The sequence below is a fragment of the Zalophus californianus genome, chromosome 7 (genome assembly GCF_009762305.2).
Source record: "Zalophus californianus isolate mZalCal1 chromosome 7, mZalCal1.pri.v2, whole genome shotgun sequence".
Taxonomy (NCBI): domain Eukaryota; kingdom Metazoa; phylum Chordata; class Mammalia; order Carnivora; family Otariidae; genus Zalophus; species Zalophus californianus.
In genome coordinates this window covers 126,983,811-127,000,147 of record NC_045601.1, presented here as the reverse complement: position 1 = coordinate 127,000,147, position 16,337 = coordinate 126,983,811, and the positions used below count along the sequence as shown (strand labels likewise).

Sequence of the window (16,337 nt, the reverse complement as noted above, 5' to 3'; positions counted from 1 at the left end):
GTAAAATATTAGTCAGTTATACCTCTCTAAAAATTATTTTAAAAACCACAAGTCAGATTGCACTATTTTAAAGGGCTTTAAATCTTTGAATAGCCTCCCCCCCACACTTAATATAAATGCAGACTCCACTACAGCTTCTAAAACCCTACATAATCTTTTTTTTTTTAAGATTTTATTTATTTATTTGAGAGAGAGAGCATGAGAGGGGGGAGAGTCAGAGGGAGAAGTAGACTCCCTGCTGAGCAGGGAGCCCGATGTGGGACTTGATCCTGGGTTTCCAGGATCATAACCTGAGCCAAAGACAGTTGTTTAACCAAATGAGCCACCCAGGCGCCCAACCCTACATAATCTTACCTTGTACTGTTTCTCTCACCTCAGCTTGGGCTCTCCTTAACCTCATTATTCCTTTTAGTTCCTAGAACTTGGCAAGACTGCCCTGTTTCAGGGCATTCACTCTTGCTCTTTCTTCTGCCTGGAATGTTTTCCCTTGAGCTGACATTCTATCCTTCTCGACCGTTAGTCTCAGTTCAAATGTCACCTCCTCAGAGAAGGCCTTCTACGACCACACTATCTAACATGACCCTTCTTCCAGTTCCTTACTGTCACAGAAATACATACATACCTGCGTAATACATACTCAATGAACAGGATAGACGGCAGATTGGTCAAAGAACAAGAAAGAATTAGTGAGTTAGAGAAAAAAAATCCATACGCTGTATCACACAGACACATATGAAATAAAGGTCAAGTGAAACAGTGCTCAGAGTAGAAAAATCCAAAATATCTGAAGTTTTAGAAAAAGAGAATAAAAGAGTAGAGAATAAACTATGGAGGATTTTTCAGAATAAATACAACTCAATGCTCAGGTTTTAATCTGAACAGGATAAACGTAAAGAAACCAAGACCTCTCAGTGTTGTGAAACTAAAGAAAACTAGATAAAAGCCTATCTTAAAACCAGGCTTAGAGAAATGAGGTATCTGCAAATGAAAGCCAGTTTGACTGACAGCTCTCCTGTTGACAGCAACAATAAAAGCCAGAAGAGAATGGAATACCATCTGCAAAGTGCTGATAAGAATCAGTGCCAACCAAGAATGCTTTAGCCACTTGAACTCTTGAAGAAATGCAGATGAGATACAGGAATTTCAGACAAAAACGTAGATCATTTACTGACAATAAGACTTTACTATTGGAAACTTCAAAATGAAATGAAAATGGAGACATGACAACAGGCGCAGCAGAGATTAAAGAGATATAATAAAAACTTTATACTAATGATTTTGAAAAATTAGGTGAAATGCAATTTCTGTAGAAATATTTTTGTAGGGACGCCTAGGTGGCTCAGTTGGTTAAGCGACTGCCTTCGGCTCAGGTCATGATCCTGGAGTCCCAGGATCGAGTTCCGCATCGGGCTCCGTGCGCAGTGGGGAGTCTGCTTCTCCCTCTGACCCTCCCCCCTCTCATGTGCTCTCTTTCTCTCGCTCTCTCTCTCATTCTCTCTCTCAAAATTAAAAAAAAATTATCTTTAAAAAAAGAAATATTTTTGTAGAAAAATTTTTTTATAAAAGTTTTTTTTTAAGATTTTATTTATTTATTTATTTGAGCTAGTGAGCAGGGGGGAGGGGCAGAGGGAGAAGGAGAGAAAATCCTTAGCAGACTCCCCTGCTGAGAGCAGAGCCTGATGCAGGGCTCCATCTCATGACCTTGACCTGAACTGACTGAGCCACCTAGGTGCCCCTACAAAAAAAATATTTTCAGATTGACTCAGGGAAGAAAGAAAATCGGAATTATCATAAGCATATTAAAGCAGTTTTTTGATTACTAAAAGAAAGAAGAACAAGAACCATATGATCCTCTCAATAGATGTAGAAAAAGCATTTGACAAAGTACAGCATCCTTTCTTGATTAAAACTCTTCACAGTGTAGGGACAGAGGGTACATACCTTAATATCATAAAAGCCATCTATAAAAAACCCACAGTGAATATCATTCTCAATGGCGAAAAACTGAGAGCTTTTCCACTAAGGTAAGGAACACGGCAGGGATGTCCACTATCACCACTGCTATTCAACATAGTACTAGAAGTCTTAGCCTCAGCAATCAGACAACAAAAAGAAATAAAAGGCATTCAAATCGGCAAAGAAGTCAAACTCTCACTCTTTGCAGATATGACACTTTATGTGGAAAACCCAAAAGACTCCACCCCAAAACTGCTAGAACTCATACAGGGATTCAATAAAGTGGCAGGATATAAAATCAATGCACAGAAATCAGTTGCATTTCTATACACCAACAACGAGGCAGAAGAAAGAGAAATTAAGGAGTCGATCCCATTTACAATTGTACCCCAAACCATAAGATCCCTAAGAATAAATCTAACCAAAGAGACAAAGAACCCGTACTCAGAAAACTATAGAATACTCATGAACGAAAATGAGAAAGACACAAAGAAATGGAAAAAACGTTCCATGCTCATGGATTAGAAGAACAAATACTGTGAAAATATCTATGCTACCTAGAGCAATCTACACATTCAGTGCAATCCCTATGAAAATACTATCAACTCTTTTCAAAGACCTGGAACAAATAATCCTAAAATTTGTATGGAACCAGAAAAGACCCTGAATAGCCAAAGGAATACTGAAAAAGGAAACCAAAGCTGGTGGCATCACAATTCCGGACTTCAAGCTCTGTTACAAAGATATCATCATCAAGACAGTATGGTACTGGCACAAAAACAGACACATAGATCAATGGAACAGAATAGAGAACTCAGAAATGGACCCTCAACTCTATGGCCAACTAATATCCAACAAAGCAGGAAAGAATATCCAATGGAAAAAAGACAGTCTCTTCAACAAATGGTGTTGGGAAAATTGGACAGCCACATGCAGAAGAATGAAACTGGACCATTTCCTTACACCACATATAAAAATAGACTCAAAATGGATGAAAGACCTAAATGTGAGACAGGAATCCATCAAAATCCTTGAGGACAACACAGGCAGCAACCTCTTTGATCTCAGCCGCAGCAGCTTCTTCCTAGACACATCGCCAAAGACAAGGGAAGCAAGGGCAAAAATGGACTATTGGGACTTCATCAAGTTAAAAAGCTTTTGCACAGCAAAGGAAACAGTCAACAAAACCAAAAGACAACAGACAGAATGGGAGATGATATTTGCACATGACATAACAGATAAAGGGCTAGTATCCAGAATCTATAAAGAACTTATCAAACTCAACACCCAAAGAACAAATGATCTAATCAAGAAATGGGCAGAAGACATGAACAGACATTTCTCCAAAGAAGACCTCCACATGGCCAACAGACACATGAAAAAGTGCTCAACATCACTCAGCATCAGGGAAATACAAATCAAAACCACAATGAGATACCACGTCACACCAGTCAGAAAGGCTAAAATTAACAAGTCAAGAAATGGCAGATGTTGGCAAGGATGCAGAGAAAGGGGAACCCTCCTACGCTGTTGGTGGGAATGCAAGCTGGTGCAGCCACTCTGGAAAACAGTACGGAGGTTCCTCAAAAAGTTGAAAATAGACCTACCCTACGACCCAGCAATTGCACTACTGGGTATTTACCCCAAAGATAAAAATGTAGTGATCTGAAGGGGTATGTGTGCCCCAATGTTTATAGCAGGAATGTCCACAATAGCCAAACTGTGGAAAGAGCCTAGATGTCCACCAACAGATGAATGGATAAAGAAGATGTGGAGTATATATATACAATGGAATATTATGCAGCCATCAAAAAAATGAAATCTTGCCATTTGCAACAACGTGGATGGAACTGGAGGATATTATGCTAAGCGAAATAAGTCAATCAGAGAAAGACAATTATCATATGATCTCACTGATAGGAGGAATTTGAGAAACAAGACGAGGATCAAAGGCGAAGTGAGGGAAAAATGAAACAAGATGAAACCAGAGAGGGAGACAAACCATAAGAGACTCTTAATCTCAGGAAACAAACCGAGGGTTGCTGGAGTGGAGGGGGGTGGGAGGGCTGGGGGGCTGGGTGATGGACACTGGGGAGGGTATGTGCTATGGTGAGCGCTGTGAATTGTGTAAGACTGATGAATCACAGACCTGTACCCCTGAAACAAATAATACATTTTAGGTTAATAAAAAAATAAATAAATAAAGCAGTTGTTTGAAATTTTTCCCCACACTTTTCCCAAGCATTTAATAAACAGATAAACCCAATCTTAAGCAAATTCTTTCAAAAGATAGAAAAATAACATAATCTTAACATTAAAACCAGACAAGGACAGCCTGAGAAGTAAATGATAAGCTAATTTCATCATAAATATGCAAAAACCCTAAACAAAAATTATAAACAAAGTGAACCCAGCAATGAAAAAAACAACAGTGCATCCTGAGCAAATTAAATTTATCATAGCAATGAAAGGTTCAACATCAGAAAGTCTATTAAAAATCCACCATATTAAATGATTAAGGGAGAAAATATTTCAGTAGTTTCAGGAATTCTACACCAGTATACATTAAAAGTTTTGTTTTTGTTTTTGTTTTTGGAGAGCTCATGACAAAAATACGAGTAAGGGAGTCTTCTTTTTGATTAAGAGTTATGTTCCCATCACCTTCCCCCCCAAAAATCAAAGCCAATATAATAATCAACTGAAACACTCCAAGTATGTCATCTAAAAATTAGGGACAAGATGAATAAACCCATGGTTGTTGCCAATTCTATTTAGCAGTACTCTAGCAGTCCTCACCAGTGCCATAAAAAGAGAGAAAGAAAAATTGTAGGGTCGCCTGGGTGGCTCAGTCAGGTAAGCATCTGACTCTTGGTTTCAGCTCTAGTCATGATCTCAGGGTTATGGAACTGAACCCCACTTTGGGCTCCATGCTCAGCACTGAGTTTGATTGAGATTCTCTCTCCCTCTGCCCCTCCTGTTCATGCTCTCTCTCGCGCGCAAATAAATTAAATCTTTTTTAAAAAAGAAAGAAAACTTATAAAGATTGGTCTGAAGGTAACAAAATTGTCATTATTTTCCAATGATATAATTACCTACACAGAAAGCCCAAAACAATCTACAGATAAATTATTGATATTTTTAGTAAAAATGACAATTACAAGAAGAAGTTCCAAAGTCAATTGAATTTCTGTACATGAGCAACACACTGTAAATAAATACAAGCTTTAAAATTCTATTTATGATGGCAAACAAAAGTTCCCTACAAAAAATGTGCATGAACTTTGGGAAGATATGTTTGTCCTTATTGGAAGATTAAAGAATAAGTAAGTGAAGCACAATAAAATATCCATGGAGTAATGGGTTGAAAGTTGTAGTAAAAAAAAGTCTCAGGTCATTTCCTATCCTGGCCTCGCATCTTCTCCAGCCATGCTGCCTTGTTATTCTTGGTGATCTTCCATTTCATTGTCTATCCATCATGGACTGTAGTGTATAGGCTTGAAGGGCACTTGTCAGTGTCCTTTACATTAATGTATTCACTGTTTACCATCCATAGAGTACCCACTGAGTCCTCGAAGAATATCTCCAAGGCCATGTCTCTTACAGACAATACTGGATTCACAGACAACAGTTCCTGCCCTTTCACAGCGACTCTGGTTTCTACCCACGTGAAGTCCCCACAAATGTTTTTCCATGCAAAACCAAATCAGAAGTCAGAAAATTCCAGAGTTTATTTTATTTATTTTTTTAATTCCAGAGTTTAAATCCATAACCTTTCTTCCTAATTCCATTATAGTCTGAGTACAAGGTGATCAACAATATTTGCTTGGCTTGAACATGGTATTAAAAATCCATGGCTTGGGGGAGCCTGGGTGGCTCAGTGGTGGCATCCGACTCTTGGTTTCGGCTCAGGTCATGATCTCAGGATCATGATATCAAGCCCTGTGTCAGGCTCCGCACTCAGCACAGAGTCTGCTTGAGATTCTCTCTCTCCCTCTCCCACGGCTCCTCCCCCCCAAATAAATAAATAAAATCTTAGAATCCGTGGTTTAAATACCCTGATCACAGAGAATCAGGTGAACAATGGTTCACTGCTCTATTTATAGTCATAATTCCATTGTCTTTCTTTGACTTTTTTTCTTTTTTAATGAAAAACGGTTGGCATGAGAAAAAGGAGAGGTAAAAGTAAAGGGCAGAACAATAATTATAGAAAAAATGGCTCCCTACAAGATATCCGTGTCCTAATCCCTGAAGCCTGTGAACACTGCCTTATATGGGCAAAAGAAAGGGGGAAGTCAGCTCTATGTGAAGTAATCCTATTAACGTAAGACAACATATTAAAAATTAAAAAGGAAAAAGCATGTGATCATCAGACAGAAAAAACATTTCACAAAAGCCATTCCTGATACAAACTCCAAACAAACTAGGAATAGAAGGGAACTCATTCAATATGATGAACAGCATCCATAGAAAAAGTACTTTTTCTACGTATTACATTAATACATTAATGTAAAGGACACTGACAAGTGCCCTTAAAGCCTATAAAATTCAATCATACTTAATAATGAGAGACTGAATACTTTTTCAAGATCAGAAATAAGACTTCTATTCACATTGTATTGGAAGTTCTACCCAATGCAATCAGAAAGAAAGAAAAGACATTCAAGTTGAAAATGAACAAGTAAAAATGAATTTGTTTTTTAAATGACATGATCATCTGTGTAGAAAATCTGATGAATTCTACAAAAAGCTACTAGGACTATTAAGAGATTAACAAAGTTGCAGGACACAAGATCAATATACAAAAATCAATTGTATTTCTGTATCCTGACTCTTCCATAGGCATTTGCATTGAGGTGATGACTCCTGCAAGAGGATTTCCTATCTCTGTGGTGGGCTGAGTAATGGCTTCCCAAAGAGATCCAAGTTCGATTCCCTGGAACTTGAGAATGTGCCCTTATCTGGCAAAAGGGACTTCGCAGATGTGATTAAATTAAGGATCTTGAGATGGCAAGATTATCCTGGATTATTCGGGGGAGCCGGAAATGCAGTCATAATGGTTGTTGTGAGAGGGAGGCAGACAGAAATTTGATGACAGAAGAAGGCAATGTGATCAAGCAAGCAAGCAGGCAGAAAAGGCGATGTGCTGACAGCCAGGCACCAAGGAATTAGGACTGCAGCCAGACATGATGGAAAAGGCAAGGCAAAGAATACTCTTCCTGAGCCTCTGGAGGGAGCACATCCTTGCTGACACCTTGATTTTAGCCCAGTGCATCTGATTTCAGACTTCTGACATCCCGAATAAATATGTGTTGTTCCAAGCCAAGGTTGTAGTAATTTGTTACGGCAGTCACAGGAAAGTAACAAACTGTCCCTGGATGGGAAAGCAAGTTTGGGAAGAGACATTCTAATTGAATTTCCCCTCCTAGAGGCAAAAAGGGAACCTGCTGTTATCTCTTTTGTTGGAAGCCATAAAAGTAGAACACAAGTAAATCTCTAACAGGCACCTGAATGCTATGATCCTTCCTATGACACTATTACACATTTCCCCATGTTAAAGCAGCTCACAGTTCAGGGGCTGTGTTTTTAACACGTTACCCCCCCACCCTGGGGTGGGTTTCTTCGTGGGGAATCAGGGAACCAGGGATCAGTTCTCTACCCACTGTCTGTGTAAATGAATAAAACATCGAACTGTCACTTTATAGGTTTACTACTGTCTATTTTCCCTCCTCACTACTGGAACCCCTAAAGGGAGAAACTGATTAAATTATTGGAGTTGCTAGGAAAGAATCCCAAATTGTCGGGGTGCCTGGGTGGCTCTGTCGGTTAAGTGGCTGGCTTTGGCTCAGGTCATGATCCCAGTGTCCTGGGATCGAGTCCCACGTTGGGCTCCTTGCTCCATTGGAAGTCTGCTCTTTCCTCTCCCTCTCCCTGCTCCCCTTGCTTGTGCTCTCTGTCAAATAAATAAATATTAAAAAAAAAAAAAAGGAATCCCAAATTGTCGTATGGTGAGGTAGATGGATGAGAGACTCTGACAAAAAGCCAGATTTGCCATTTATATTTATCTTCTCAAATCCTCCAGTGAGTCCAACAAAGTATCAGTTTAGAAAAGTCAATTTTAGTCATAAAATTCAATTGTTTCTCCCTCCAGTTTAGAAGAGAGAAATAAACATTTGGAAGATTTAATTAGGAGGCCCAGAGAGAGCAAGAAAAAAACCACGGTAAGTTTTTCTCTTTTTTTTCTAAATAATAATGTCTTTAACTTTAAAACATAAGTATATAAATAATACATCAAAAAACCTTTTCTCCTTTTAATTTAAGATAAACTATATGCAAGTGCTTGGTATTTTGCCTAGCATAAAATAGTTGCTTCATAAAAGTTTTTTTGTAGAACTTTAATTGGAAAGCCAGAATACCTGCCCTCACGGAACTTACAATCACCTCTAAGGAAGATATTATAAAAATTATGAGCTAAGATTTTTGTCTACAGCAAAACAGCTTATATATGTATTTTATGACCAGATTTTCTTATACTGATGTTAAACTTACCATCCATTATTTCCGTAGATTTGATGCTACATGGTATATGCACAAACCCTATGGGGTTAAGACCATAGCAGGATGTTAAAATGGGGTTCTTCGTGGCCTAGTCCGTGAGGTGTTAATAAAACAGTCGCCAGTTCTTAAAGTGAGAGTGAGTTTTCCCCGTGTGCAGAGTTTCTGAAGGAAATTTCAAAGAATCTGTTTCATGACTCATATCTCTTGGCCAGATCCAATATATAAAAAGAGAGTAGGGAAGACTGGAGAAGAAATTTCTTTGAATCCGTCATGTTATGGACTCCCCTTGCCCCCAGATGAGTCTACCTCTTTTATCTAAAGCCTGGACAGAGGGTTTCTAGAAGATAGCCTGGAGAACTTTGATCTGCATTTCCTAAAAGTTGGGAAACAGGGGATCAGTGATGAACCATGTCTGAGAAAACTAAAGCAAGCTGTGGTAGTCCCACAGAGGGGCCTGTTTTCTCTGAGTTTGTCCAGGACAAAAGATGTGTGTGACAGTTTGTTAAGAACCAAGCAGGAGGGAGTTGAGTTATCTTGGGCTCTGCCCAAAGCCACCTGGAGGGACACCAGCAGCAAGAGGCTGGAAGGGAATGCCAGATTCTTAGCGGCTGATGAAGGAGTATCAAGTGACCACCAGAAGAGAGATCCATCAGCCTCAGTCAAGGGCAACTACAGGACAGAGGTCCCTCGCCATGGCAAGCTCCGCAAAGAGAGAATCAGCTTAGCTACTTTCCAAGCTACTTTCCAAGCCCAGAGACTCTGAAGCCACCAAGCCAAGTAAAAATGTCCTATCACCTTACTTCTTCTCCCTCCTCCTGCAAATGGAGAAGGTGGAGAACCAACAGAGAGCGGAAATTGACCTCCAGTGGCAGGTGGTGTCCACCAACTACAAGGCTTAGCTTAGAGAGGGGGATGAGAAATCCTACCTTTGAATGACGATTAAAGGATTAATATTTAAGACTGGATATTCTGCTTACCGAATTGAGATTGTGTGCATGTTTCACAGTTAGGACTGACCTTATCTTAGAGTAAGCATAAAACCTCACTGGGCCTGTTTCATATTCAGCCAATGGCAAAGGAAAAGCTCCCCTGAGTGAACAAAGTCTAAAGTAGAAACAGGAGGCAGACATTAAAGTTGCATTTTGACTATGTCATGAGTCATGAATGTTCAGCATACCATTTGCAATACAACTATGTTTTGAAAATTAAACCCCCTTAGCAGATTTATACTAGTATTTGCAAAGTGATAGGTTAACTATGAGGGTTTTTTTCCTAATATGAAAGAATATGATCTGATGGCTGGCATATTACAGATGCTCAGTAATTGCTGATTTAAACTAATTATGAATCTTCTCTCAGTTGCTGACAGAAACGGTGGAATATTTTTTCCCGGAATCATTTTAAAATAAGAAAATCAGCATATAAATTCACACATTTCACTAGTCCGGATAGTTGTTTACTGATACCTAGCCAATTATACAATGGATTTGAGGCCCTTTTGTATAGATTTAGACTGGCTTTAAAGCCCAGGGTGAGCTGGAGCAGAAGATCTCACAAAGCCTTTTCCAGCTGATCAAGGCTGTTCCTTAGAAAACCTGAGACTTACAGGAGCCTTCAGCCACCATCCTTGAAGCTTCCCATGTACCTCAGTAAATTCAACAATGGGAATGCGCTTTAGACTACCTCTGCACCATCTCAGAATTATGATGCTCCTGGTGCCAATGGTCTTCAGGAGTGGAAGACCGGGAAAAAAGGAGATAGAAGCGAGCACAGCACGTTAATAGTTTCAGATTTTTTTTTTTTTTTTTTTGTCTCTAGTTCTTTATCACTTTCAAGGAGCCAGAATCTTATCCTAAAGAAATCCATGAGAATGTTAAAACATAGTAAGACTGTGGCTCAATATGTTTATTCAATTGCAATGAGACTGATCCACCTATTACACACACTGAAAAGCTTGATCTTTTAGGGTCTCAGAGTTCTATCCTAAGTGGTAATTTCTCCTTGCAACCGAGGGCAAGAATTTATTAAATAATGGTGTCCTTGTTTACTAGGTTCACTGTTTTAGCCCTTCTAGCCATCACCGCCACCACCCTGGTTTTTCACCTCATTCTCTTTCTCTCTCCTACAGGCCCAAAAGATTAGAAAATCATCCAAAGTCCTTGACCATGGTACGTCATATTGATGACCACTATAAAGAATGTTATATCTCCATGTAATTCGACAGTAGCACAAGATTAAATATCAGGAATGTTCAGCTTAGCTTTCCTTTCTGTCCCCAGATGAGGCCTCTTCAGCCTCTGATCATCATACGTCCTGTAACTGGGAAGCCCTCCCTCTGAAATTTCCCTTGTATCAGTGTCTTCACTTCATCTCTGCAGCTACTGCTTCATGTCAGGTCCTCATTATTTCTTATCTGGCCTATGATGGTCATCTACTTGGTGTTTCTGCCTCTAGTTTGGTGCCCCTTCCTTCCATCCTCCACCAAGTAGACCAGGATCTTTCAGAAGCAAATAGGATGATGCCCCTTCTCTACATAAAAGCCTTCAGTGGTTCCCCACTGCGTTCTGGATCAGATGGAGCTCCCTAACACAGCATATAAGGTCCTCTATGAGCTGGCCCTCACCTTCCTCCCCAGTCTTCTCATTCACTGCTTCCTTCTCGCCATCATACACCCAACCATATCTAACCACTTGCCACTTTCCAAACATGCTGTTATTTTTGTGCCTTCTTGTTATTGCCCATACAGCTTCCCCTGCCAGGAATGCTCTCTCTCAATTCCTTGTGTCCCCTTATTTTAGTTCCCACCTCACAAACTTACCTGCCAGCTCAAGCTCCAGCTTGACTAGAACCCTTTTAGCGCAGGGATTGTCTCATATTCATTTTGGTATTCCCAAGCACCTATCCCATAATAGGTACGAATTAGGAGGCAGTGTTAGACAGACTCAGGACCCAGGACCAATGCTACCCATGCTGGATTAATTCTTAATAGAAGATACAGCCACTGTTGCCCTTGTCCCACCCTGGGCCAAGGGTATGCATTCATGAAAACCCATGGCTTATAAGTGGCATAGCCTTGTGGAAGAGGGGTACAGTCAAAGGGCATGTCTCTATATGCCTCACTGAGCCCCAGCTGTTCTAATAGTCGAGTTATGAGAATACCTTAATACTAATACTACCAATTCTTAGTTATACTGTGCTGATAAGTCACTTCATGAATCACTTAGATTCTTGCTTCTATTCCTTTTTCTTCATTCTGCCAGCTGGCAACCAAACCAAGGAAGATGAAACTCAACCATCCTTGCTCCTTGTCCCGTTCCTTAATGGGAAAAAGGTTAAAACAAACAAAAATATTTATTAAAATATAGTATTGATATTATCTGAGAAGTTCATCTATCTATAGGTTGTACCCCTTTTCCATGTGTATTTAAGAATTACCTGTTTATGGAATAAGAATTGCATATGTAAGCAAGAATTCCATATGGAATCAAGAATCAGCTGTTCTGTCACTGAATGCCTGTGTTTCCTAAAAATTAAAGATACATTTTTTTCCTTTCATTTTTAGATGCCAGATGTCTTAGAAGGAAATAGAAATTATTTAAATTAAACAGGACTGAAGATTAAACATTAATCGTTTTTGTCAACCAATCCAGGAGCAGAGTCATTATTACCAAGTATAGAACCCAGGTCAATCACACAAATGATACATTAAAATCTGTATAAATGATGAAGTTTTACATTCCAAAAAATGTGATTACTTTTCTTCTAATTTACTCCCGTGAACAATGAAACATAGTCTACTTTAGCATAAACAGGGGAATACAGTGGCTTCTTTTCCAAATGTCTATTTTCATTCACACAGAATAGCACTTCCATATTATCAAACCTTTAATGACACATAAAAATAGTAATTTATCTCATTTCAACTTTTTGTTCCCCCCTGGAGGACATCCTTTTTCTCTCTAAGCAGGCAGGCTCTTCCTACTACCAACCAAATTTTAAGACACTAATTCTGAAATCCTTTGGAATTAAAACCCAGATGAAAGCAGAAGACTGGTCTGAGATGTAACCCTCATAAATCTACTTTAACACAGTTTTGAGGAATTAGTTCTGAATTTAAACAAAGGAACCAGTGACAACTGACTTTGTGAGATATATCAGGAAAACAAATGTACATACATACATATTATCCTTTGATAAATCCCAGAGCCAGGATGGAGAGGTAGATGTTTAATCAACTACTGGAAGGGAAGAAATGATTTTAGCTCACTGAAATTAGATTTGCCCTTAAATTACTCAGGTAAATACAAGAGGAAAATACAGGGAGAATATATATCTGGCCTTGAAGGAAGGGCTGAATAAATAAAAGCTATTATTATCACTGTCATTTTTGCTGAGGAATTCTGTAAGACAAATCTTACGTGAATTTTGAAACAGAAAATTTAACTTCACAAATTCAGCCAATTGCAATACTGTTGAAGACAAATGATGAGAAATGCACAGCCCGTTGCAGCTGTGACAGTGCTGTGTTTCAGAAAATTAAGCACTGAAAGTTTTGGAAGTGACTCAAGTTTAAAAAGATACATTATTATTAATAGTTTTAGGGGATCCTCTAAGGAAAATTAAAATATGGTAGGAGAAAGGCAAATATGAACATAACGACAGCTAATGCAGTTCTGGAATCCGCACACCCATGTGTGGAGAAAGGAAGGATTAAGAGAGGTTGTCTGCAAACAGGAGTGCGTGCATAAGCGCTATGTTTGCCATGTATATTATTAGACATTTATGATCTTTTACCCGCAGGTAGTCTCAAAATGAATGTGCCTCTTTTGGTACATGACTCAAGGATACAGAGTCTAAGCCTGTGCTTCGTTCAATACACATTTAGTGACTTTCAATAAACTATGTGACAGCCTCGGTGTTAGATGCCAAGGACACAATTTAAAATCAGGCAAAAATCATCAGGGACTACATCATCTACCAAGGGAGACAGACTCTGTTCCAGAGTGGGGTGCTGGTGTACCTGCCCAGGGTGGTCTAGAAGCATAGATGAAATGGCCCAGGACTATGTGCGGGGAAACTCAGGGAAGATTTCAACCACAGAGGGTGACACCTGAGCCAGATCTATCACTGACTGGAAATTCCCCAGACAGATGGAAGGGGAAAGCAAGAGCACACTCAAAGCATGGAGGCCTGATAGGTGCTGTGTTTTATCCCCTGAACCACAAGTCGTGCCTAAAAACCACGTTTGGGATGCCTGAGTGGCTCAGTCAGTTAAGCGTCTGCCTTTGGCTCAGGTCATGGTCCCGGGGTCCTGGGATCGAGTCCCGCATTGGGCTCCCTGCCCAGTCTGGAGCCTGCTTCTCCCTCTCCCTCTGCCTGCCACTCCCCTGCATGTCTCTCTCTCTCTGACAAGTAAATAAAATCTTTAAAAAAAAAAAAATAAACCCACGTTCTTCATATAGCAGGCGACGAAGACGATCATGAATAGCATTGACTGCCTTGCCAAAAAATGTGAACTTTATCCTCATGAGAAGCTCTGAAAGATTTTAAGTAGAGGAGTGATGTGGTCAGATATGCATTTTGAAAGATCACCCTAAAAGTGCTGTAAAGGGTAGGTTGATGATGGGTGATGCCAGAACCAGGAGCACCTGTTGAGATATGGCTACAGTGCTCCAGGCAAGGAAAAGTGATACCAGAAACTGAAATCATGGCAGTGAAAATAAAGAGGAAGATAAGGATGTCCGGCAATGTCAGAGGTAAAGTGAAAAGGATTTGGGAATTGTTTAACCGCAGGGGTGAGGACAGAGGAGCCTGGGAAGCCCAGCAGGGTTCTGGGTGTGTCCTCCTAACTGAAGTAGAGAACACAAGAGGGACAGCTGGTTTGCAGAGAAAGATAGCATGAGTGTGAGGTTGCTGTGAAACATCCAGCAGATATTTAAGAAGCCATTAAATATATGCAGAGAAAGATCCAGTGGCCAGGGAAGGGACTCAAGATAAAGGGATGATGGAACGCCTGGGTGGCTCAGTTGTTAAGTGTCTGCCTTCGGCTCAGGTCATGATCCCAGGGTCCTGGGATTGAGCCCCACGCGTTGGGCTCCCCGCTCACAGGGAAGCCTGCTTCTCCCTCTCCCACTCCCCCTGCTTGTGTTCCCTCTCTCGCTGTCTCTGTCAAATAAATAAATAAAATCTTTTAAAAAATTTTTTAAAAAGATCAAGGGATGAGCAGGGTTAATTGATGAGTCAAGGTCTCAGGGGAGGAAAGAGAGACTCGATTCACCAGCACCTCATAGGAACAGGGACACCTCTTCCGCTGAGCCTGGAGGAAAGGAGATCAGGACAGGCATGCTCAAGGCAGCCAGGGGCTGTGCCGTGGTAAGTGGGAGCTCATGGCTGAAAGCTTCACTCTCTTCTTGCAGTTGGAGGCTGCAGGGGAGAGGCGAAGTTTTGAAATAGGCACAGCCTCTGCCTTCACAGAGCAAAGCTTTGGCTCTCACCACAGGATATGACAAGGAGGTACAATCTCCTCTCTGCCTCACGATTTTTTATCTCCACTTCGTTCTCCTTCCCTCTAGTTCCTCGCTCCCGTGATTCTGACCCATCGCATCTTCTTCAGGACTTGCCCCATCAATTGTTTTGATTCTCTCCCACCTTTAGTTTGTAACTCATCACTGAATTCTTGCTCTCGCCCAAAAAAAATCCTGCCTGCAGTCCTCTTCCCCTCTAAAGCTATCATGGCTGCTCTCTTTTCACGCCCTGTTATACCTTCTGAGAAATGACTGACAGTTTACAAAGCACTTGATCTTAACCAACCAGGCATCTCAACTCATAGGGCTTCTTTTTTTTTTTTTTTAAAGATTTTATTTATTTATTTGACAGAGGGAGACACAGCGAGAGAGGGAACACAAGCAGGGGCAGTGGGAGAGGGAGAAGCAGGCTTCCCGCGGAGCAGGGAGCCCGATGCGGGGCTCGATCCCAGGACCCTGGGATCATGACCTGAGCCGCAGGCAGATGCTTAACGACTGAGCCACCCAGGCGCCCATAGTGTTTCTGATGAATGTTTTTCCATATTGCCAGTCTCATTTTTAAAGGCTGTATAATATTTCATGGAGTTTGTGTGTTTGTGTGTATCATAATTTACTGAATTACATTTTAAGGACATGGTTGCAAATTCTTACTTTGTAGTCCCACATCTATTGCTTTACATGCTCTGGCCCCACACTACTTTGCCCATCTTGTTACCTTTTCTGGGGATGACCTTCCCTGCCCTAATTCAACTAAACTTCCTCCCTTCTCCACCCCCCACCAACCAGCTCCTCATATTTAACACATTTGTATCCTTCAAGGCCTAATTTAAATGTCACACTCATCTGAAAGCGTATTTATTTGTGTGTGTTTGTTAAAGGTTTTATTTTTAAGTAATCTCTACCCAACGTGGGACTCGAACTCACAACCCCAAGATCAAGAGTCACAGGCTCCACTGACTGAGCCAGCCTGGTGCCCCTCCTCTATTTTACCTGAGAGTTTCTAATGGTATTTAGCACACTCTTCTCTAAACTACAGCACACGGAAGACAGTATGCTACAGGAAAAAGAGCCCTCACCACGGAATCATAAGATTTAGGTTCAAGACCCGGCTCCTCCATAATAGCTGTTGTGAGAACTGAATTCATAGTCATGTTACGTTAAGAACAATTATAGGACTGTGTTAATATTATTGTAAAAATGTAAATATTTTGTATATTATGTCTATCTTTAAAAGGTAGTGATATTGGCCTACAGAAACACAACTCTGGATATGAGCAAGTGACATATGTAATTCAAACCTAG

At 40.4% G+C, this 16,337-nt stretch overlaps 1 protein-coding gene and 1 long non-coding RNA gene across 8 annotated transcripts in view; one reads left to right on the top strand and one right to left on the bottom strand.

Annotated features, from left to right (window-relative positions):
- The window catches only part of CAGE1 (cancer antigen 1), a 54,277-nt gene extending 42,037 nt beyond the window's left edge, over positions 1 to 12,240 (top strand). For 4 of the 6 annotated variants that reach the window (XM_027602700.1, XM_027602697.1, XM_027602698.1 and 1 more), the window contains 4 exons: positions 8,105 to 8,174; positions 10,640 to 10,679; positions 10,791 to 10,906; positions 12,074 to 12,240. In XM_027602700.1, the coding sequence (XP_027458501.1) occupies positions 8,105 to 8,174; positions 10,640 to 10,679; positions 10,791 to 10,906; positions 12,074 to 12,115 (268 nt within the window). In that variant the 3' untranslated portion in view covers positions 12,116 to 12,240. The remainder of the gene's footprint in view (positions 1 to 8,104; positions 8,175 to 10,639; positions 10,680 to 10,790; positions 10,907 to 12,073) is intronic. The other 2 variants (XM_027602701.1, XM_027602702.1) reach the window with 2 other exon arrangements.
- LOC118357200 overlaps positions 1 to 16,337 on the bottom strand; it is a 59,533-nt gene that overhangs the window by 36,833 nt on the left and 6,363 nt on the right. The gene's annotated exons all lie outside the window — the stretch shown is intronic.